At 46.6% G+C, this 21,627-nt stretch overlaps 1 protein-coding gene across 3 annotated transcripts in view; it reads right to left on the minus strand.

The window, feature by feature from the left end:
• The window catches only part of LOC112247868 (ninein-like), a 55,656-nt gene that overhangs the window by 3,194 nt on the left and 30,835 nt on the right, over positions 1-21,627 (minus strand). Inside the window, exons 14-28 of one of the 3 annotated variants that reach the window (XM_042325153.1) lie at positions 21,386-21,524; positions 20,765-20,889; positions 17,806-18,042; positions 17,202-17,651; positions 16,459-17,159; positions 15,835-15,933; positions 14,178-14,247; positions 13,137-13,325; positions 12,020-12,136; positions 11,656-11,769; positions 10,949-11,095; positions 9,002-9,160; positions 8,691-8,822; positions 8,334-8,426; positions 5,554-5,652 (exon numbers count right to left, since the gene is read on the minus strand). In XM_042325153.1, the coding sequence (XP_042181087.1) occupies positions 5,554-5,652; positions 8,334-8,426; positions 8,691-8,822; positions 9,002-9,160; positions 10,949-11,095; positions 11,656-11,769; positions 12,020-12,136; positions 13,137-13,325; positions 14,178-14,247; positions 15,835-15,933; positions 16,459-17,159; positions 17,202-17,651; positions 17,806-18,042; positions 20,765-20,889; positions 21,386-21,524 (2,871 nt within the window). Of the gene's footprint in view, positions 1-1,996; positions 3,357-5,553; positions 5,653-8,333; positions 8,427-8,690; positions 8,823-9,001; positions 9,161-10,948; positions 11,096-11,655; positions 11,770-12,019; positions 12,137-13,136; positions 13,326-14,177; positions 14,248-15,834; positions 15,934-16,458; positions 17,652-17,805; positions 18,043-20,764; positions 20,890-21,385; positions 21,525-21,627 lie in introns of those variants that run through there. The other 2 variants (XM_042325155.1, XM_042325152.1) reach the window with 2 other exon arrangements.

Raw genomic sequence — 21,627 nt, forward strand, 5'->3', positions numbered from 1 at the left:
CCATCTGGCATGTTTAACCATCTGTATGTACCGTCTGGCATGTTTAACCATCTGTATGTACCATCTGGCATGTTTAACCATCTGTATGTACCATCTGGCGTGTTTAACCATCTGGCATGTTTAACCATCTGTATGCACCATCTGGCATGTTTAACCATCTGTATGTACCATCTGGCATGTTTAACCATCTGTATGTACCATCTGGCGTGTTTAACCATCTGGCATGTTTAACCATCCGGCATGTTTAACCATCCGTATGTACCATCTGGCATGTTTAACCATCTGTATGTACCATCTGGCATGTTTAAGTACCATATGACGTGTTTAACCATATTTATGCATCATCTGGCATGTTGAACCATCTGGCATGTTGAACCATCTGTATGTGCCATCTGGCATGTTTAACCATCTGTATGTACGATCTGGCGTGTTTAACCATCTGTATTCACCATCTGGCATGTTTAACCATCTGGCATGTTTAACCATCTGTATGTATCATCTGGCGTGTTTAACCATCTGTATGCACCATCTGGCATGTTTAACCATCTGGCATGTTTAACCATCTTTATGCATCATCTGGCATGTTTAACCATCTGTATGCATCATCTGGCATGTTTAACCATCTGTATGCATCATCTGGCATGTTTAACCATCTGTATGCATCATCTGGCATGTTTAACCATCTGTATGTACCATCTGGCATGTTAAAAATGAAAAGAAAAATAAACACGTATGGTTTAAAAATCACAAGTAAATAATTAGGAGTACTGTACTGCATGTCTGGCTTTAAGCAACTGGGTGGGTCTAATCCTGAATGCGGATTGGTTAAAAGCGCATCACCAGCATGTGTCTATTGCACAAATTGCCACCAGCTAAGTCTTTGGACGTTAATAAAATATTTACTCTGTTCCATTTGCCTGCGCTATCCACTGTCTCATCAGCCCAGGCAGGGAAGATCAACTTGATCTCCACAATAAAAGCATCTAGACATCCAATTTATTTTTAGACTAGCATTTAGTTTTCAACAGTGGAAATTTGCATAAACCGTATGGCCTCAGATATTTGCAACATTGTTTCAATATTCTAATTCAATCTCCAACTCCAACAAATGCATCTACTGTTGTTATTCTGGCTGCACTGTTTGACGTGACTGTAAATTAGCCGTCTTTGGCTAGCTAGCGAGCAAGGAATAATAACGTTTCCTTCCAGTATGGCAATGGAATACTTAAAACGACTGGGTCGCGTCCGTAGATACAGAACATAAGACTGAACGACTGGGTCGCGTCCGTAGATACAGAACATAAGACTGAACGACTGGGTCGCGTCCGTAGATACAGAACATAAGACTGAACCGTAGATACAGAACATAAGACTGAACGACTGGGTCGCGTCCGTAGATACAGAACATAAAGACTGAACGACTGGGTCGCGTCCGTAGATACAGAACATAAGACTGAACGACTGGGTCGCGTCCGTAGATACAGAACATAAGACTGAACGACTGGGTCGCGTCCGTAGATACAGAACATAAAGACTGAACGACTGGGTCGCATCTCTGGCAACGGAAAGGAACCTAGGAATAACCAGACGGCTTGGGTAGCAACCATAGATTTGTTTCGGGACTACATCTTGTGGAAGGATGAAATGCTATGAATAAATTTATCAAAATAACATTAATGAAAATCGGTAAATCATTATTTGAATATGTTGGTAACCCGTTGTCTAAAAGTAATGCCCTCGAAGCCAGTGTTTGGCGGATATATTGGCACGGTTTGCTGGCTCTGCACTTCCTCTCGGGCCTAACACCCGTGCCATTTAGTACCTACAAACTACGGCTTCTTGCTCATAGCTGGCAAATAAGTGTAGAAAACTGATTGGTCTTCTATGTGGTAATATATTCATACAATAGCAAAGATGTGTTTCAACAGGACAATCAGAGAGGAAACTGTCAGAACATGTGATATAACGCCAAGAAAGGCAGCCACGGAACAAAAAATAAATAAAAAACTAAATGCTTTATTTCTCTTGCTTCTTTCCAGTGAAATACATCGTAGTGCATTTATTGAAAAAGTGACATCACAGCTAAATAAAATGGATAAAAACAAATTAATAAATATTAAATTATATTTTCCAACTTGTTGGATCCAGAAACGTAAAAAAAAAAAAAAAACATTCTACAAAAAGTGAAATACAATACGCGAATTTAAATTAAAAAATTAACTAAAAAACAGAAGCACACAGAGCAATAGAGAATAAAACTGGTTTGACATTATCTAGAAGACCCTGATACCACCGGGATCTTATTATTCTGAGTTCAGTCTGGACTATCAAAGATCCCGAAGAACCACAGTGACAATACTAACATGGTTGCTACATGAATCAAAGCACTCTGATAAATATCATGAAAAAATATATACATTTGTTTTACAAATCAAAATACATTTGAAATGTCTTCTTTTTGAACTTGTGGAATGTTTACTATTCATTTTTGTTGACCTATTTCACTTGCTTTGGTAATGTAAACAAATGCTTCCCATGCCAATAAAGCCCCTTAAATTTAAATTGATGGAGAGAAAGAAAAAGAGGGGGAGGATAAGAGAGAGAGAGAGAAAGAACGAGACAGAGACAAAAAGAGAGCAATAATATGACGTTTGAAATATACCCGTACCTGTAGTGAGAGGTGAACATGTTCACCAACAAAAGTTTATTAAAATCCTATGTGACAAAGATAAACAAAAATCAAAAAAATCAGTTGATATTGGTGATGTGGGTTTAAGTGCAAAAAAATATCAATATGAAATACCGCGAAAAATATTTCACATAATACATTGTTGGAACAAGGAATCTACTGCAATCAGAGCATATTTCATGAACCTTTGACTCAACAGTTCACCTACTGTTAAGAGCTTAAGAAAGCACTTTGATTTGAGGAAACTAACAAAAGACTAGCCTGTTTTACTCTCATACGCCACCTAGTGGATGCATACACTCATTACACTGAGCTGTATCTAACACCCCATTCAGATCACTGGTCATCTCCTATAAGGACGGAAGGCAGAGTAACAAACGAAGTGGGATATGGGGAAATTCAGGGAATTCCTGGAGGATTAGGTTGGGCTGGGGTTAGGTGAGGAGGACAGGTTTGGAGGGAGTTAGAAACTACCAGGTAAGGGGAATTAAGGAGAGATGAGTCTTGGAGAATCAGGTGGGGCTGGAGTTAGGTGAGGAGGACAGACGGAAAGTAAGGAAACCAGAATAGGGGATGTTTGAAACTGCCAAGCTGCTGTCAGTCAGAGTCCACCGATCCTCCGGTAGCTGTCTGCATGAGCGGCCCTCTGTTCTGGCATTGCAGCACCCTGGAGAGAGAAGGCAGGTACACTTCACCAGGGCTCCCCCATTTGTTAAGGAACCAATTTTTTTTTTTTTTGCCTATTCCCTCAACACTCGCTCTCTTCACACAAAACATGTAAGCATGGCGACGCCGGACCGACAGCCCATCATAACCACGTCAATAAATTAGAACAAAAGCCGAACGTCGTAACACTTGACAGCAAAATGGATGTGGATGACGTGAACATACTGGAAAATGGGCGAACGCTCCGGAGGGGGAAGTCAGATCTGTGGAAGACAATCGACTTAAGTTCATGAAACTACTGGTGATCAAGTGAACAGAGGGTAGAGGAGGAAGCGTTGTGTGAGTATTTGTGTGCCAAACAGTTGCTGTTTAGATTACAATATTTTCTCTGACCATCTGGTCCATTGTAAACACTAAGAGAACTTCTATTTGTGACGCTTGACGCGTTGCAAGTCCCGCCTCTACCATCTCATTGGTTTTTAGGAGCATATACCCACGTGGGTGATTGAACCGAGGTCCACACTCCAACCTGCGTGTCCTCATCGCGTCTGATGTGGGTGAACAAACTCAACATGCGTACGATGGCGGACGCGCGAGCGGTCTGGGCAGGATGTTAGACTGATTGATTCTAGAACAAATTAAAATTGTGATTCTCTCTCCTCAATTTTTTTTGACAATTCGGCTAAGGGCTGATTCCTCGTGTCCGCTGCTGCCGCCTCCTGTTCTCAATCCCAACATGCTGCTTAACATGGCAACAAAGGGAAAGTCGTCAATTTTACGGCGCACTGAATATTATGTTCCAGAAACACGGACAGCGAGAGGGAGAGAGAGCACATGTGTTATAAAAATAATATTATTTATTAGTGTTGCACCATTATTTTTTTTGACATAATATAACCATATACAATTTCTTAGAGTGATGGACTGTACCATCCCAGTGGCCTTCGCAATGGATTATTCCACAGGTGTTTGGTGCACCATGAAAACAAAAAATATATTGCGACTGCTCGACGAAAGAATCTCGGTTGACCAACAGCCTATCAACCAGTCGACTAAATGGGGTCAGCCCTACTACAAAACACACACTAGAAAACACACTACTACAAAACACACACTATAAAACATGAAGATGGCAAGGCAGTGGGTGTGGTGATGAAACCAGGACAAAATGTCACAGCTACAGAACCCCCCCCCCCAAAAGCGGCATTTCAATCCTCACTTCTATTTTCAAACATTTATATTCCCCAAAGTGAAAATGGAGGGACATTTTCTAAGGTGTCTGTGGTTCAGTTCCTATAATAATGTAATCAAGGTGTCTGTGTTTCAGTTCCTATAATAATGTAATCAAGGTGTCTGTGGTTCAGATCCTATAATAATGTAATCAAGGTGGCTGTGGTTCAGTTCCTATAATAATGTAATCAAGGTGTCTGTGGTTCAGTTCCTATAATAATGTAATCAAGGTGTCTGTGTTTCAGTTCCTATAATAATGTAATCAAGGTGTCTGTGTTTCAGTTCCTATAATAATGTAATCAAGGCGTCTGTGGTTCAGTTCCTATAATAATGTAATCAAGGTGTCTGTGTTTCAGTTCCTATAATAATGTAATCAAGGTGTCTGTGTTTCAGTTCCTATAATAATGTAATCAAGGCGTCTGTGGTTCAGTTCCTATAATAATGTAATCAAGGCGTCTGTGGTTCAGTTCCTATAATAATGTAATCAAGGCGTCTGTGGTTCAGTTCCTATAATAATGTAATCAAGGCAGATCAGAGGAGTCAGGTATTCCCATAATCAACAGGATATGATGAAGAGCTGTAGAATAGACAGTGTATAAAGTGTGACAGTAGCAGTAAATAGCTGTTGAACACCGTGAGGGTGAAGATACTGTATACTAAGTGCTAGATTGTAGATCACCAGATATGCCAGCTGCATTGATTGATTCAAAGAACTAGAAGAAGATCTGAGGATAGATTTCCAGTTAGAGGTGTGATTAGCCTGCTACAGGAGGTGATTAGCCTGCTACAGGAGGTGATTAGCCTGCTACAGGAGGTGATTAGCCTGCTACAGGAGGTGATTAGCCTGCTACAGGAGGTGATTAGCCTGCTACAGGAGGTGATTAGCCTGCTACAGGAGGTGATTAGCCTGCTACAGGAGGTGATTAGCCTGCTACAGGAGCTGATGGGGTAGCCCTGATCTCTCCTACCTGTATGTTCTCTGGGTTGTGGTCGTTCTCGCAGTGTTGTCCTCTCCACTCACCAGGCATCCTGCGAGGGGAGGGGGGCAGCAGACCACCCAGCTGGGCCTAGAGAGACAAGGATGATTGTTAGGAGAAGAAGAGATAATGAGGAGTCAGGAGAGAGAGGAGCGACAGACAGGACAGATACAGTCAAGGAAAGAGATGGAGGATTTGATAGGATCTCATTAGCGACAACTAGTCTTATTTGGGTCCGACACAACGAAAAAGACAGACAAGACTTGACAATTTACATAGTGGTTAAAAAAGTATTTAGTCAGCCACCAGTTGTGCAAGTTCTCCCACTTAAAAAGATAACCTGTAATTTTCATCATAGGTACACTTCAACTATGACAGACAAAATGAGAATTTAAAAAATCCAGAAAATCACATTGTAGGATTTTTAATTAATTTATTTGCAATGGTGGAAAATAAGTATTTGGTCACCTACAAACAAGCAAGATTTGGCTCTCACAGACCTGTAACTTCTTTAAGAGGCTCCTCTGTCCTCCATTCGTTTTTTATTTCACCTTTATTTAACCAGGTAGGCTAGTTGAGAACAAGTTCTCATTTACAACTGCGACCTGGTCAAGATAAATGTAATCTACAGTACCCCCCCCTCCCTGTCGTTACCTGTATTAATGGCACCAGTTTGAACTTGTTATCAGTATAAAAGACACCTGTCCACAACCTCAGTCACCGTTCTTGTACCTTTCTCATGGTCTGGGAGTCCTTTAGGGTGCTTTTGACAAACTCCAAGCATATCATCGTATGCCATTTATTGAAGAGTGTCTTCCGTCTGGCCACTCTACCATAAAGGCCTGATTGGTGGAGTGCTGCAGAGATGGTTGTCCTTCTAGAAGGTTCACCCATCTCCACAGAGGAACTCTAGAGCTCTGTCAGAGTGACCATCAGGTTGTTGGTCACCTCCCTGACCAAAGTCCTTCTCCCCCTATTGCTCAGTTTGGACGGGCAGCCAGCTCTAGGAAGAGTCTTGGTGGTTCCAAACTTCTTCCATTTAAGAATAATGGAGGCCACTGTGGTCTTTGGGAACCTTCAATGACTCATAATGTTTCTGGTGCCCTTCCTCAGAGCTCTACGGACAATTCCATCTTCCTCATGGCATTGTTTTTGCTCTGACTGTACTGTCAACTGTGGGACCTTATATAGACCTCCTCCTTTCCAAATCATGTCCAATCAAATTAATTTACCACAGATGAACTCCAATCAAGTTGTAGAAACATCAAGGATGACCAATGGAAACAGGATGCACCGGGGCTCAATTTCCAGTCTCATAGCAAAGGGTTAGAATACTTATGTAAATAAGGTATTTGTTTTATAAATATGCAACATTTTCTAAAAACCTGTTTTTACTTTGTCATTATGGGGTATTGTGTGTAAATTTTTGGAATAAGGCTGTAACCATAAAATGTGGAAAAGGGGAAGGGGTCTGAATATTTTCCGCCTATACTGATTATTGATTTCATGAACCTTATTTCTAAGGCTACATATATTAATTTGGGCTATTTTTTTTAGACCTTTCCTGGGTAGCTGATCAGAAACCAAATGGAAAAGAACAAACAAGGCAATAGAAAAAACATACATTAAACAATTGGTGTGTGTGTGTGTGCGCACTGCGGGATTGAAGCCATAGGCTTGGTTCTCTCATTCCTTCCAGGCTTCTGGGAGGTCGGGTGGACAATGAGTCTGTCATAGAGGGTGTAAGTAATGTCTCCATTGGCAGCTTTCATGTCTGGGATCAGTTCTTTCCTCTTCTGGCGCACAGCTTCAGGATAGTCCTCGTTGAGGAAGATGTACGTTCCTCTCAAGTTGTCGTCTCTTTCCAGAACAGCTACCTTGTCCTTGAACCTCAGGAACTTGACCACTATTGGCCTGGGCCTGCCACCTGGGCCTGCCACCTGGGCCTGCCACCTGGGCCTGCGGTGGGTTTTCCAGTCCTGTCAGACCTCCTCAATCTTCCTGTGGTCCACCTTCAGTGTCTCCAAGATCATTTCCCTCACTTTGTTCTCAGACTCCGTCCAGGTCTCATGTGGAGATTCTGCAATTCTGTCCACAACCATGTTGTTCTGCCTTGATTGTCCCTCGAGATAAAAATTGGATTTCTCTGTCATTGTTGTCATGGATTCACATACAGAACTGATGTCCTCTCTCAATGACTTACATATTACTGTCATCCTGTTTAAACTCATCGAGCTGACCCTGGGAGAACTAGAAACTGTTCTTCACGTCCTGGACCTCTCTGATCAGGACATCCATTCGTATATTAGTTGAATCCACCAGTATCTGGACAACTCTTGAAGCTATTTTCTTGTTGTTGTAACAACTGCTTGTGGAACTATTTTTAGTTTGAGAGTGACAGTCGGGGGAGAGAGACGGAGGGAGGAGAGCGAGTCGGGAGAGAGACATGAGAGAAAAAAGAGATTGGGAGAGAGTAGAGACAGGGGACATAATGTAGGGTGGGAGGGATAGACAGAGAGGGATAGCCCTCCTGGATAGAGGCTGTGTTAGAGGGGACAGGAGGCACCAGTGCTCGGAAAACTTTTATAGTGTTTCTGGAAAATTGTTGGTGTTAAAAACATTTATTTTTACTGTTTATATAAGAGATTACAGAACAGTAAGGAAAAGGGAGAAAGGTGACATTTAAAAAAAGAGGACAGGTGTTTGACAGGTAGACTAAAGTCCAGAGTACAAGTGAGAGAGAAGTTAGGGAAGGTTGGCAGAGAACTGACCTCCAGAAGCCAGGCCTGTAGTGGAGCCTGTTGAGTCTTCAGCCCCTCATTCTCCTGACGTAGACTGTCCAGCTCTCGCTGAACCTCACACACCTGTAAACCACACCATCACGCCGGGCACACAAGACCATCAGATAACAAGGAAAGACGCATCCTTTACAAACAGACAAATGTCAAAAGCTGACTGCTTCAGGAATACAAGTTTCTTGGGAATTATATGTGGAGGTAGGCTTTCCTTTTCTCCACAGGTTGATACTATTGATGGAGAGGGAAAATGTAACTCAACCAATACAATCAGCTAGCTAGCTAGCCAACCAATCAGAGCAGGTGTCAGAGTAGCTCCTCCTATTAGATGACCTTGTTCTGAGCAGAGAGTAGCTCCTGATGCATCACGTCCAGCTCTCTCTTCAGAGCAGTCTTCTCCTGTTCCACAGTCTTCCCCACGCTGGACTGGCCCTGCTGCTTCACGGTTAAGATGGCTGCCTCCAGCTGTGAGAAGATGATACAGGGTTTGAAAGAGTTATTCATACGCAGGGTGTACCGCTCTCCTCTAAGCCTCAAACTTAAAAAGATCTTGAGACATCAAGTCAGATCTGATTATGTTGATATTTTGTCAAATGGATGAATGAGTCTGTCACATCTATCCATCCCTTCCTCTGTAATCTCACCTTTTCCCTGGTGTGGTGGAGCTCCATGGTCAGCCTCTCGTTCTCCTGCCTCAGCTGCTGCTGTTCCTGTTCCACCAGCCTGGCCAGCTCATCCTGGTACAGCTTCTTTTGCTGGCTCTGGTATCCGCTGGAGTGCAGGGCCATCTCCAGAACCTGGTTCTGATTCAGGAAAACCCATCAGACGTCACAATAACAAATCAGCTGAGAGACTTGAGCATTCTCTGACCCATAGAAATATACTATAAGGGACCAAGCTGCTCAGACCGCATCAATTTGACTGGATGGCCGTTTTAGTATTTCTATAGCAACCGAACCAGCATTCGTTATAGTGATTAGAGAAATAGAATGATTAGAACTGACCAACCTGAAGCCAGCCAGCCAATCAACCAACCTGAAGCCAGCCAGCCAACTAACCAATCAACCAACCTGAAGCCAGCCAGCCAACTAACCAATAAACCAACCTGAAGCCAGCCAACTAACCAATCAGCCAACCTGAAGCCAGCCAACCTGAAGCCAGCCAGCCAGCCAGCCAGCCTGAAACCAGCCAGCCAGCCAACCAGCCCGAAACCAGCCAGCCAGCCAACCAGCCCGAAACCAGCCAGCCAGCCAACCAACCCGAAACCAGCCAGCCAGCCAACCAACCCGAAACCAGCCAGCCAGCCAACCAACCCGAAACCAGCCAGCCAGCCAACCAACCCGAAACCAGCCAGCCAGCCAACCAACCCGAAACCAGCCAGCCAGCCAACCCGAAACCAGCCAGCCAGCCAACCCAAAACCAGCCAGCCAGCCAGCCAACCCGAAACCAGCCAGCCAGCCAGCCAACCCGAAACCAGCCAGCCAGCCAGCCAACCCGAAACCAGCCAGCCAGCCAACCAACCCGAAACCAGCCAGCCAGCCAACCAACCCGAAACCAGCCAGCCAGCCAACCCGAAACCAGCCAGCCAGCCAGCCAGCCAGCCAACCAACCAACCAGCCAACCAGCCAGCCAGCCAACCCGAAACCAGCCAGCCAGCCAGCCAGCCAACCCGAAACCAGCCAGCCAGCCAGCCAACCAGAAACCAGCCAGCCAGCCAACCAGAAACCAGCCAGCCAGCCAGCCAACCAGAAACCAGCCAGCCAGCCAGAAACCAGCCAGCCAGCCAACCAGAAACCAGCCAACCAGAAACCAGCCAACCAGAAGCTAGCCAGCCAGCCAACCTGAAGCCAGCCAGCCCGAAACCAGCCAGCCAGCCAACCAACCCGAAACCAGCCAGCCAGCCAACCAACCCGAAACCAGCCAGCCAACCAACCCGAAACCAGCCAGCCAGCCAACCAACCAACCAGAAACCAGCCAGCCAGCCAACCAGAAACCAGCCAGCCAGCCAACCAGAAACCAGCCAGCCAGCCAGAAACCAGCCAGCCAGCCAGCCAACCAGAAACCAGCCAGCCAGCCAACCAGAAACCAGCCAGCCAACCAACCTGAAACCAGCCAGCCAACCAACCTGAAACCAGCCAGCCAACCAACCTGAAACCAGCCAGCCAACCAACCTGAAACCAGCCAGCCAACCAACCTGAAACCAGCCAGCCAACCAACCTGAAACCAGCCAGCCAACCAACCTGAAACCAGCCAGCCAACCAACCAACCTGAAACCAGCCAGCCAGCCAACCAACCTGAAACCAGCCAGCCAGCCAACCAACCTGAAACCAGCCAGCCAGCCAACCAACCTGAAACCAGCCAGCCAACCAACCTGAAACCAGCCAGCCAACCAACCTGAAACCAGCCAGCCAACCAACCTGAAACCAGCCAGCCAACCTGAAACCAGCCAGCCAACCTGAAACCAGCCAGCCAACCTGAAACCAGCCAGCCAACCTGAAACCAGCCAGCCAACCTGAAACCAGCCAGCCAACCTGAAACCAGCCAGCCAACCTGAAACCAGCCAGCCAACGTGTCATCATAGTAGGCCTCACCTTGTCGTTGCCGTTCTGCAGCTGTTTGTGCAGTGACATCACTTCCTGTTTGAGGGCGTCCTTCTCTTGCTGTGACACGCGGAGGTCTGACTTGAGACGGGCGCTCTGGAGGTCAACAGACTGCAGGCTTTCCTCCAAAACCTGGTTCTAAAAGAAACCACCTTGGTCAAAATTCCCCTAACTTTCCTTTAAATTCCCCTAACTTCCCTTTAAATTCCCCTAACTTCCCTTTAAATTCCCCTAACTTCCCTTTTAAATTCCCCGTTTTTCCAGAAATCCTGGTTGGAGGAGGAGTCCGGATTTCCTGATTATTCCCTTGTGGTTCAGGAATCTTCCAACCAGGATTTCTTGGAAACTTGGGAACTTTACATGAATACTGGCTGACACTGCAAAGCATATTGACTAAACACACAAATCAACAGGAGTCATAAAATTAGTGAATTTATGCATAATTAATTAGAAATACTTAAATTGTCCTTGCAATGTTGAAGTGTGTCTTTGGCTTGACACACGCAGAATATACTGTACGTTATAAATGATGATGATATTGAATGAAAGTAGTAACTATTTTAATTGTAGATCATTACTGTGTCATAAGTGGTTGAAGAGGGTATGTCCCAAAAGACACCCTCTATTCCCTATAACAGTGCACTACTATTGGCCAGGCAGTGTAAAAGGTTGCCCCGACTGAACCAGAGCACCCTTACCCTCTCCTGAGACTTGGCTAGCTGGTTACGTAATCCCTGGGTTTGTTTTTCCAAAGCCTTGCGCTCTTGCAGGAGGGAGGAGAGCCGGCACTCTACAGCCCCCATCTTAGCTACCTACAGGTGGACACAGTGAAGAAGAGTGTGGTTTTATGTACCGTATAACCACTTTAACCATAATGTACCGAAACCCCTGCATCCATGTGTAACATACTGTATATAATACAGAAACTGCAAGTAGGTCATTCTTGCAAAATACTAAACTAACCTGGATAAATAAAAGTTTAATACAAATTTAAAAAATAGTGAGTTAAATTATTATATTCGATTTTTACTACATAATGTTTATCATCTGCTCACATCTCACCTTATCTCTGAGGGTATTGAGTTGTAGCACCAGCTGGGCCTTGCCCTCCTCTAGTAGTACAGTCCCTTCCACAGCGTTGGTTAGCTCCGCCTCCAGGGCAGTCACACACACTGCCATCTGATACAGGAGAACAAGTCGTTAGCCAATAGTAGTACAGTCCCTTCCACAGCATTGGTTAGCTCCGCCTCCAGGGCAGTCACACACACTGCCATCTGATACAGGAGAACAAGTCGTTAGCCAATAGTAGTACAGTCCCTTCCACAGCGTTGTTAGCTCCGCCTCCAGGGCAGTCACACACACTGCCATCTGATACAGGAGAACAAGTCGTTAGCCAATAGTAGTACAGTCCCTTCCACAGCATTGGTTAGCTCCGCCTCCAGGGCAGTCACACACACTGCCATCTGATACAGGAGAACAAGTCGTTAGCCAATAGTAGTACAGTCCCTTCCACAGCGTTGGTTAGCTCCGCCTCCAGGGCAGTCACACACACTGCCATCTGATACAGGAGAACAAGTCGTTAGAGAACAAGCGATTGGGGTCCTATTTATCCAGTCCTCTATCCTCATTTCCTCCTTAAAACGGATCGGAGAGGAAAACCAGAGAGCAGGGAAATGTTGTAATCTTGTCCAACAAATTTTTTGAGGAAGAAGAACAAGGAGGAATCGAGCAAAGATGAATTAAGAAACAGGACGTGATGACAATCAAAAGCCTTAAAGGGATAGTTTGGGGATCTTGTCAATAAAGTACTTGATCAACTTCACCAGAGTGAGATGGACTCGTGCCATTTTTTACTCTAGATAAGCATTTGCTTGTTAACCTACTTCTAACTTCTACTGGACTCAGACATCACTCCTCGCATCAGACCCCCGGAGCCAACCGTCAGACCCCGGAGCCAACCGTCAGACCCCCGGAACCGCCCCCCCGGAAACCGCCCCCCCGGAGCCACCCCCCCCCGGAGTCAGACCCCGGAGCCAGACCCCCCACCCGGTGCCAACCGTCAGCCCCCCCCCCACCCGGGACTGCCCCCGGGTTTTTTGCCACAACTTCACCCGACTCTGGGAAGTTGATAAGGGCTTCACTACAAAAATCCTGAACCATCCACCTACTCATCATTTACCTTCATCCTCTCATCCTCTGGTACGGTACGTTGCTGGTCTCTGACAGCTTCCTGTCTCTCACTCTGTCTGAGCAGTTCCCCCAGCTGCTGGCTCAACCCCTCCACTCCTGCTGCATTCTGGGCGTTCTTCTCCGACAGCAGTCCGTTCTCATCCTCCAGCTGCTGACTGCGGAGACGAAGCACTGAGATCTACGGGGGGGGGTGGTGGTGGTGCAGATTTAGGGGTCGTCCCAAATGGAACCCTATATAGCACCCTATTCCCTGGTCAAAAGTAGTTCACTATAGAGAAAAATGGCATGTTTCTGACACTGATCTAGACTTATTAGAGTTGCCGTGTATTGGCCGTGTTCGCACAAAGGAACAACGGTCTTAAGTGCAATGCACAGCCCCTAGAACCAAGACAAAGGTGAACATTAATATCGCTAATAAAGTCAGTTGGTTTACTCCCGTCCTACCCGTCTCGTGAGACTCCCGCCCTACCCGTCTCGTGAGACTCCCGCCCTACCCGTCTCGTGAGACTCCGCTCTACCAGTCTCGTCTCGTGAGACTCCCGCTCTACCTCGTGAGTCTCGTCTCGAGACTCCCGCTCTACCCTCCCGCTCTACCAGTCTCGTGAGACTCCCGCCTACCAGTCTCGTGAGACTCCCGCTCTACCAGTCTCGTGAGACTCCGTCTCGTGAGACTCCCGCCCCTCGTACTCCCGTCTACCCGTCTCTTGAGACTCCCGCCCCCGTCTCTTGAAACTCCCGCTCTCCCGTCTCTTGAAACTCCCGCTCTACCCGTCTCTTGAGACTCCCTCTACCCGCTCTTGAAACTCCCGCTCTACCCGTCTCTTGAGACTCCCGCCCTACCCGTCTCTTGAGACTCCCGCCCTACCCGTCTCTTGAAACTCCCCCCTACCCGTCTCTTGAAACTCCCGCCCTACCCGTCTCTTGAAACTCCCGTCTCTTGAAACTCCCGCCCTACCCGTCTCTTGAAACTCCCGTCCTACCCGTCTCTTGAAACTCCCGTCCTACCTGGCTCTTGAAACTCCCGTCCTACCTGTCTCTTGAAACGCTCTGCCATCTTTTGCGCAGAAATCTTCTCCTTCCTGAAATGCTCCAGTTTGAAGCTAAGATAGGGGGAGAAGAAAAGTGCAAGTTCAACGACCCAATGAAATGTAAAATATAAATTGCACCATACTACGGGGCTTCGATACTCTACAACAGTGTTTCAGTCCTGGTCCTGGGGACTTAGTGGTACACATTTGAGTTTTTGCCCTAGCACTAACACACCTGCTCATTCCACTAATCAAAGGCTTGATAAGCTGATTAGTTGAATCAGGTGTGTAAGTGCTAGCAGTGATGTAGTGGTTAACCTCACTAGGGTAGGGGGCAGTATTTTCACCTCCGGATGAAAAGCGTGTCCTAAACTGCCTGCTACTCAGGCCCAGAAGCTAGGATATGAATATAATAAGTAGATTTGGATAGAAAACACTCCAAAGTTTCTAAAACTGTTAAAATAATGTCTGAGTATATCAGAACTGAAATTGCAGTCAAAAAAACCTGAGAGAAAATGTTTTTTGTTTCTAGTTTTCCATTGCCTGTCTATACGGATTCCATTGACTTAGGATTCAAATTGTACTTCCTATGGCTTCCACTAGATGTCAACAGTCTTTAGAAATTGTTTCAGGCTTGTATTCTGAACAATGAGGGAGTAAGCCTTTGTTTTCCTTTTATATTGACAAAGCTTTTAGTCCGGTTGAAATATTATTGATATTATTGATTATTATGACTAAAAACAACCTGAGGATTGATTATAAACATCGTTTGACATGTTTCTACGAACTTTACTGATACTTTTCAGATTTTTCATCTGCCTATTTTGACTACCTTTGAGCCTGTGAATTACTGATCAAAACGCGAACAGAGGTTTTTTGAAGGGACTTTATCAAACAAAACAAACATTTCAACGGGAGTCTTGTGAGTGCAACCATATGAAGATCATCAAAGTGATACATTTTATTGCTATTTCTGACTTGAGTAACTCCTCTACTTAGCTGGTAACTGTTTGTAATGGGAGCGGCAGGGTAGCCTAGTGGTTAGAGCGTTGGACTAGTAACCGGAAGGTTGCAAGTTCAAACCCCCGAGCTGACAAGGTACCAATCTGTCGTTCTGCCCCTGAACAGGCAGTTAACCCACTGTTCCTAGGCCGTCTTTGAAAATAAGAATTTGTTCTTAACTGACTTGCCTAGTTAAATAAAGGTAAAATATATATTTTTTTAAGTAATGATTTGTCCGCTGGGCGCTGTTCAGATAACCGCTTTCGCCATAAAGCCTTTTTGAAATCTGACACTGTGGTTGGATTAACAAGAAGTTAATCTTTAAACCGATGTATAACACTTATATGTTTTAAGAATTTTTATAAAGAGTATTTCTGTTTTTGAATTTGGCACTCTGCAATTTCACTGGATGTTGGCCAGGTGGGATGCTACGGTCCCACACACATTTTTTATTTATTTTAAAGTGGATAAACCCTGATCGGCAGTTAGTGAAGAAAGTTGTGCTCCCTATACTTTCAATGCATTTTTTTGGGGCAAAAGGTGAGTAACCTGCATTTACTTGCGTTTAACCTCCACTACACCAGGGAAGATTGTTAGGGTAATTAAAATTAAAATGGTCCCCAGGAGCAGGAAACTGATGTCCATGAGGTTTCTTACAGCATCTCCTTCTGGCTGTCTTTCAGGTACTCTTCCTTCAGCGTTGACATCTTCTGTGTGAGTAAAAGGTTCTCCTCTACTAGGCGACCCACCTCACGCCTACAGCCAACAGAGGAAAACAAAGTCAGGAACAGAAGATCTGTACTATGAAACAAAGTAAAAAGCTGTGGAGCTTAAAGGAAATTTGGAGCAAAAAGGCAAACTCAGCACCATGTTTCATTACAAAACCCACTGATATTGCAAACTACTTTAATGATATAGATATAGATATATATAGATATATATATATATATATATCCTGGCGAAGCGGTTTCATACGCTGACTAAATGGAAGCTGACAATGACCTTTTTACATCGTTTGTCTCAGGAAGAAATGACTAGTCCACACTGTCCGAGACCAAGCCAAGTACAAATGTATCCGACACAGAGACAAGACCGAGACACTCACTATGTGGTCTCCAGACAGGTCTCTACTACTACAACACTGACATGAAGTAAACATGCTTAAGGTTTTTTATCAAGAATGCAGGTTTGTAATGGACAAATAGTCAATGCTGGGACATAAACCCTAAACAATGTAACAAAGGAAATTGTTTATAAGCCGATTCAATTAGACAGTCTTACCTCTTCTCAGCGATGTCCTCCCGCAGTTTATCCAGTAGACTGCTGAGCTGTTCCCTCTCCTCATGGTGTTTGGCACTCAGTTCCTGCATGGCCCATCTGTGGGCCTCCTTTAGGCTCTGTCTCTCCTCCTGCAGCCGCTCCTGAAACACCCCCTCATATTCCTCCTCCAGCTGGAGTCTCTCCCTGTCCCAGTCTTCCCTCAGCCTCCTCTCAGTCTCCTCCTGCTGCTTCAGGTGCTCCTCGGCTAACCTGGTGAGGAGAGCCGCCTCACGACACTGCTGAAGCCGAGCTCGTTCCAGCTCCCACTGCTCAGTGAGCCTGGCCTCCCTGTTCTGCTGCTCCTTGACTAGTCGTAACATCGCCTCCTCTAACATGGTCTGCAACGACTCGTTACTCTGCTTGTTCAACTGAGCCTTCTCCCTCTCCCACTCCTCCATGAGTCTCATCTCCACCTCCTCTATCCCAGCCTTCACTGTCTCCTCGTGGCTCTGCTGCAACTCCAGCTTCTCCCTCTCCCACTCCTCCAACAGCCTCATCTCCACCTCCGCTCTCTCCGCCTGTAGCTTCCCCCGCTCTTCTTCCATCCTGGTCAAAAGGATCTCTTTGTGCTCCTCGTCCAGCTTGTTGAGTTCCGCGGCATGTAGTTTCCTTAGCTCCTGCATCTCTGTGTCCAGGCCCAACTCACCTTTCGCCTGTTGTGCCTCTAGGAGCTGCTCCTCCAAGGAGGCAGCCTGGGTGTGGGCCTCTAGGAGCTGCTCCTCCAAGGAGGCAGCCTGGGTGTGGGCCTCTAGGAGCTGCTCCTCCAAGGAGGCAGCCTGGGTGTGGGCCTCTAGGAGCTGCTCCTCCAAGGAGGCAGCCTGGGTGTGGGCCTCTAGGAGCTGCTCCTCCAAGGAGGCAGCCTGGGTGTGGGCCTCTAGGAGCTGCTCCTCCAGGGAGGCAGCCTGGGTGTGGGCCTCTAGGAGCTGCTCCTCCAGGGAGGCAGCCTGGGTGCGGGCCTCTAGGAGCTGCTCCTCCAAGGAGGCAGCCTGGGTGCGGGCCTCTAGGAGCTGCTCCTCCAAGGAGGCAGCCTGGGTGCGGGCCTCTAGGAGCTGCTCCTCCAGGGAGGCAGCCTGGGTGCGGGCCTCTAGGAGCTGCTCCTCCAGGGAGGCAGCCTGGGTGCGGGCCTCTAGGAGCTGCTCCCCGAGGCTGCTCACCTAATATAATCAAATAATGGAATATACGCCATTTACCAGACTTATCACTGAGCGCATACATTTTTGTATGGGTGGCCCCAGCAAGAATCGAACCCATGATTCCCCCCGCAAGTGCCATGCTTTAACCAACTGGGTCACACAGTCCTCTACTCACTTCTTCCTCTTGCTGTTGTTCCAGCTCTTCCATCTCCCCAGCCTGCCTCTGCTCCAAGCCAGCCCGCTCCTCCTCTGCCTGCTCTAGCTGGGCCTGGAGCTCCAGGGCTCTGTTCTGGCTGCTGGACATCTCACCGTGTAGAGCCTGGATCTCCTCCATGTAGTGCAGAGACAAGGCTGCCTTCTGGGTCTCCAGGTCCATCTTCTGCTCCTCCACCTTCTGGTCAAATTCAATCACCTGTAATGGCACGGGGATAAGTCAAAGGGGAGACACCCTGGACCCAAACTGTTACAGACCTATATCCATCCTGCCCTGCCTATCTAAGGTCTTCGAAAGCCAAGTCAACAAACAGGTCACTGACCATCTCGAATCCCACCGTACCTTCTCCGCTGTGCAATCTGGCTTCCGAGCCGGTCACGGGTGCACCTCAGCCACACTCAAGGTACTAAACGATATCATAACCGCCATCGATAAAAGACAGTACTGTGCAGCCGTCTTCATCGACCTTGCCAAGGCTTTCGACTCTGTCAATCACCATATTCTCATCGGCAGACTCAGTAGCCTCGGTTTTTCGGATGACTGCCTTGCCTGGTTCACCAATTACTTTGCAGACAGAGTTCAGTGTGTCAAATCGGAGGGCATGCTGTCCGGTCCTCTGGCAGTCTCTATGGGGGTACCACAGGGTTCAATTCTCGGGCCGACTCTTTTCTCTGTGTATATCAATGATGTTGCTCTTGCTGCGGGCGATTCCCTGATCCACCTCTACGCAGACGACACCATTCTATATACTTTCGGCCCGTCATTGGACACTGTGCTATCTAACCTCCAAACAAGCTTCAATGCCATACAACACTCCTTCCGTGGCCTCCAACTCCTCTTAAACGCTAGTAAAACCAAATGCATGCTTTTCAACCGATCGCTGCCTGCACCCGCATGCCCGACTAGCATCACCACCCTGGATGGTTCCGACCTTGAATATGTGGACATCTATAAGTACCTAGGTGTCTGGCTAGACTGCAAACTCTCCTTCCAGACTCATATCAAACACCTCCAATCAAAAATCAAATCAAGAGTCGGCTTTCTATTCCGCAACAAAGCCTCCTTCACTCACGCCGCCAAGCTTACCCTAGTAAAACTGACTATCCTACCAATCCTCGACTTCGGCGATGTCATCTACAAAATGGCTTCCAACACTCTACTCAGCAAACTGGATGCAGTATATCACAGTGCCATCCGTTTTGTCACTAAAGCACCTTATACCACCCACCACTGCGACTTGTATGCTCTAGTCGGCTGGCCCTCTCTACATATTCGTCGCCAGACCCACTGGCTCCAGGTCATCTACAAGTCCATGCTAGGTAAAGCTCCGCCTTATCTCAGTTCACTGGTCACGATGGCAACACCCATCCGTAGCACGCGCTCCAGCAGGTGTATCTCACTGATCATCCCTAAAGCCAACACCTCATTTGGCCGCCTTTCGTTCCAGTACTCTGCTGCCTGTGACTGGAACGAATTGCAAAAATCGCTGAAGTTGGAGACTTTTATCTCCCTCACCAACTTCAAACATCAGCTATCTGAGCAGCTAACCGATCGCTGCAGCTGTACATAGTCTATTGGTAAATAGCCCACCCATTTTCACCTACCTCATCCCCATACTGTTTTTATTTATTTACTTTTCTGCTCTTTTGCACACCAATATCTCTACCTGTACATGACCATCCGATCATATATCACTCCAGTGTTAATCTGCAAAATTGTAACTATTCGTCTACCTCCTCATGCCTTTTGCACACATTGTACATTGTATATAGACTCCCCCTTTGTTTTCTACTGTGTTATTGACTTGTTAATTTGTTTATTCCATGTGTAACTCTGTGTTGTCTGCTCACACTGCTATGCTTTATCTTGGCCAGGTCGCAGTTGTAAATGAGAACTTGTTCTCAACTAGCCTACCTGGTTAAATAAAGGTGAAATAAAAAAATAAAAATAAAAATAAATCATATTCAGCTGTAACAGAACAAAACAATGCAGTGTGGTCTGTGTGGCCCAGGTTTGTGGTTAGAGCCGCTGAACCTGGCGTACACACACCTAGCTATACCCAATCTGTCTCCGATAAAGGAGTGGGGACTGCCCCATCTAGCTACACCCAATCTGTCTCCGATAAAGGAGTGGGGACTGCCCCATCTAGCTACACCCAATCTGTCTCCGATAAAGGAGTGGGGACTGCCCCATCTAGCTACACCCAATCTGTCTCCGATAAAGGAGTGGGGACTGCCCCATCTAGCTACACCCAATCTGTCTCCGATAAAGGAGTGGGGACTGCCCCATCTAGCGACACCCAATCTGTCTCCGATAAAGGAGTGGGGACTGCCTAATCTAGCTACACCCAATCTGTCTCCGATAAAGGAGTGGGGACTGCCCCATCTAGCTATACCCAATCTGTCTCAGATAAAGGAGTGGGGACTGCCCCATCTAGCTACACCCAATCTGTCTCCGATAAAGGAGTGGGGACTGCCCAATCTAGCTACACCCAATCTGTCTCCGATAAAGGAGTGGGGACTGCCCCATCTAGCTATACCCAATCTGTCTCAGATAAAGGAGTGGGGACTGCCCCATCTAGCTACACCCAATCTGTCTCCGATAAAGGAGTGGGGACTGCCCCATCTAGCTACACCCAATCTGTCTCCGATAAAGGAGTGGGGACTGCCCCATCTAGCGACACCCAATCTGTCTCCGATAAAGGAGTGGGGACTGCCCCATCTAGCTATACCCAATCTGTCTCCGATAAAGGAGTGGGGACTGCCCCATCTAGCTACACCCAATCTGTCTCCGATAAAGGAGTGGGGACTGCCCCATCTAGCTACACCCAAACTGTCTATGATAAAGTAAACATGGCACAGTGAAATATGGATTGCTTTAGGAAATTCTGTTGAAGCGCAGCTAGATATTTAAGTGTCACCTTGCTCTCCAGCTGAGCCTGTAGCTCCTCCATCTCTCGGAGGTGCTTCTCTTTCAGCCTCTCCAGCATCATCTCTGCCTCCAGACTCATGTTGAACAATGGCTGGCCCTCCTCCAAGCCCAGGCCTGAGGACAATCAAATGCATTTTTTCTCCCCATCAGCAGTTGTAGTTTTTTTTTTTATTATTTTTTTTTTTTTACAGATACCCAGCATAAAACCTCAAACAAGCAACGCAGGATGTACAGGGGCCAGGATAAACTCCCTCGAAGGAAGGAAACCTAGAGGGGAACCAGGCTCAGAGGGATGGCCAGTCCTCTTCTGGCAAACAGACAGGTGAGGAAGGAACTACTAACAAGCTCTCATGTTCTTTAGCTAATCAATGTGTTTGACTACATAGCTGTTGTTCTGGGCAAAATCACTGATCAAAAAAAAACATCTTGCCTCAACATCTTGCCTTGCTCAAGCAGCATCTCTATGACCTTCAGATACCCTGCAAACGTCTACTCTGACAGTCCCCTATGACCTTCAGAGTATCTAAAAAAGGATCTATAGACGTGCACTACATAGGAAATAAGGTGCCATTTGCCCCCCCCCCCAAACCCACGTTCTGCTTCAATGTACCTGGGTCTGACTCCATGCCAGGACTCGTACTCCCCAGCTCCTCGGAGAGCGAGGGTTTGAGACAGGGCTGAGAGGTTCGGCCCAAGTTGTGGTACTCCTGCAGTTCTGCTTGAAGCTCGTCAATACGATCCTGTAGCTCCTGTCTCAAAACACATCCACAATAAATATCAGTCAAAATAAATATTAGTATTATTTTATTTTTTTAATAAATAGGCAACCTACCTCTGAAGTAGTATGTTCAC

This window comes from Oncorhynchus tshawytscha, linkage group LG08 (assembly GCF_018296145.1).
Source record: "Oncorhynchus tshawytscha isolate Ot180627B linkage group LG08, Otsh_v2.0, whole genome shotgun sequence".
Taxonomy (NCBI): Eukaryota; Metazoa; Chordata; class Actinopteri; order Salmoniformes; family Salmonidae; genus Oncorhynchus; species Oncorhynchus tshawytscha.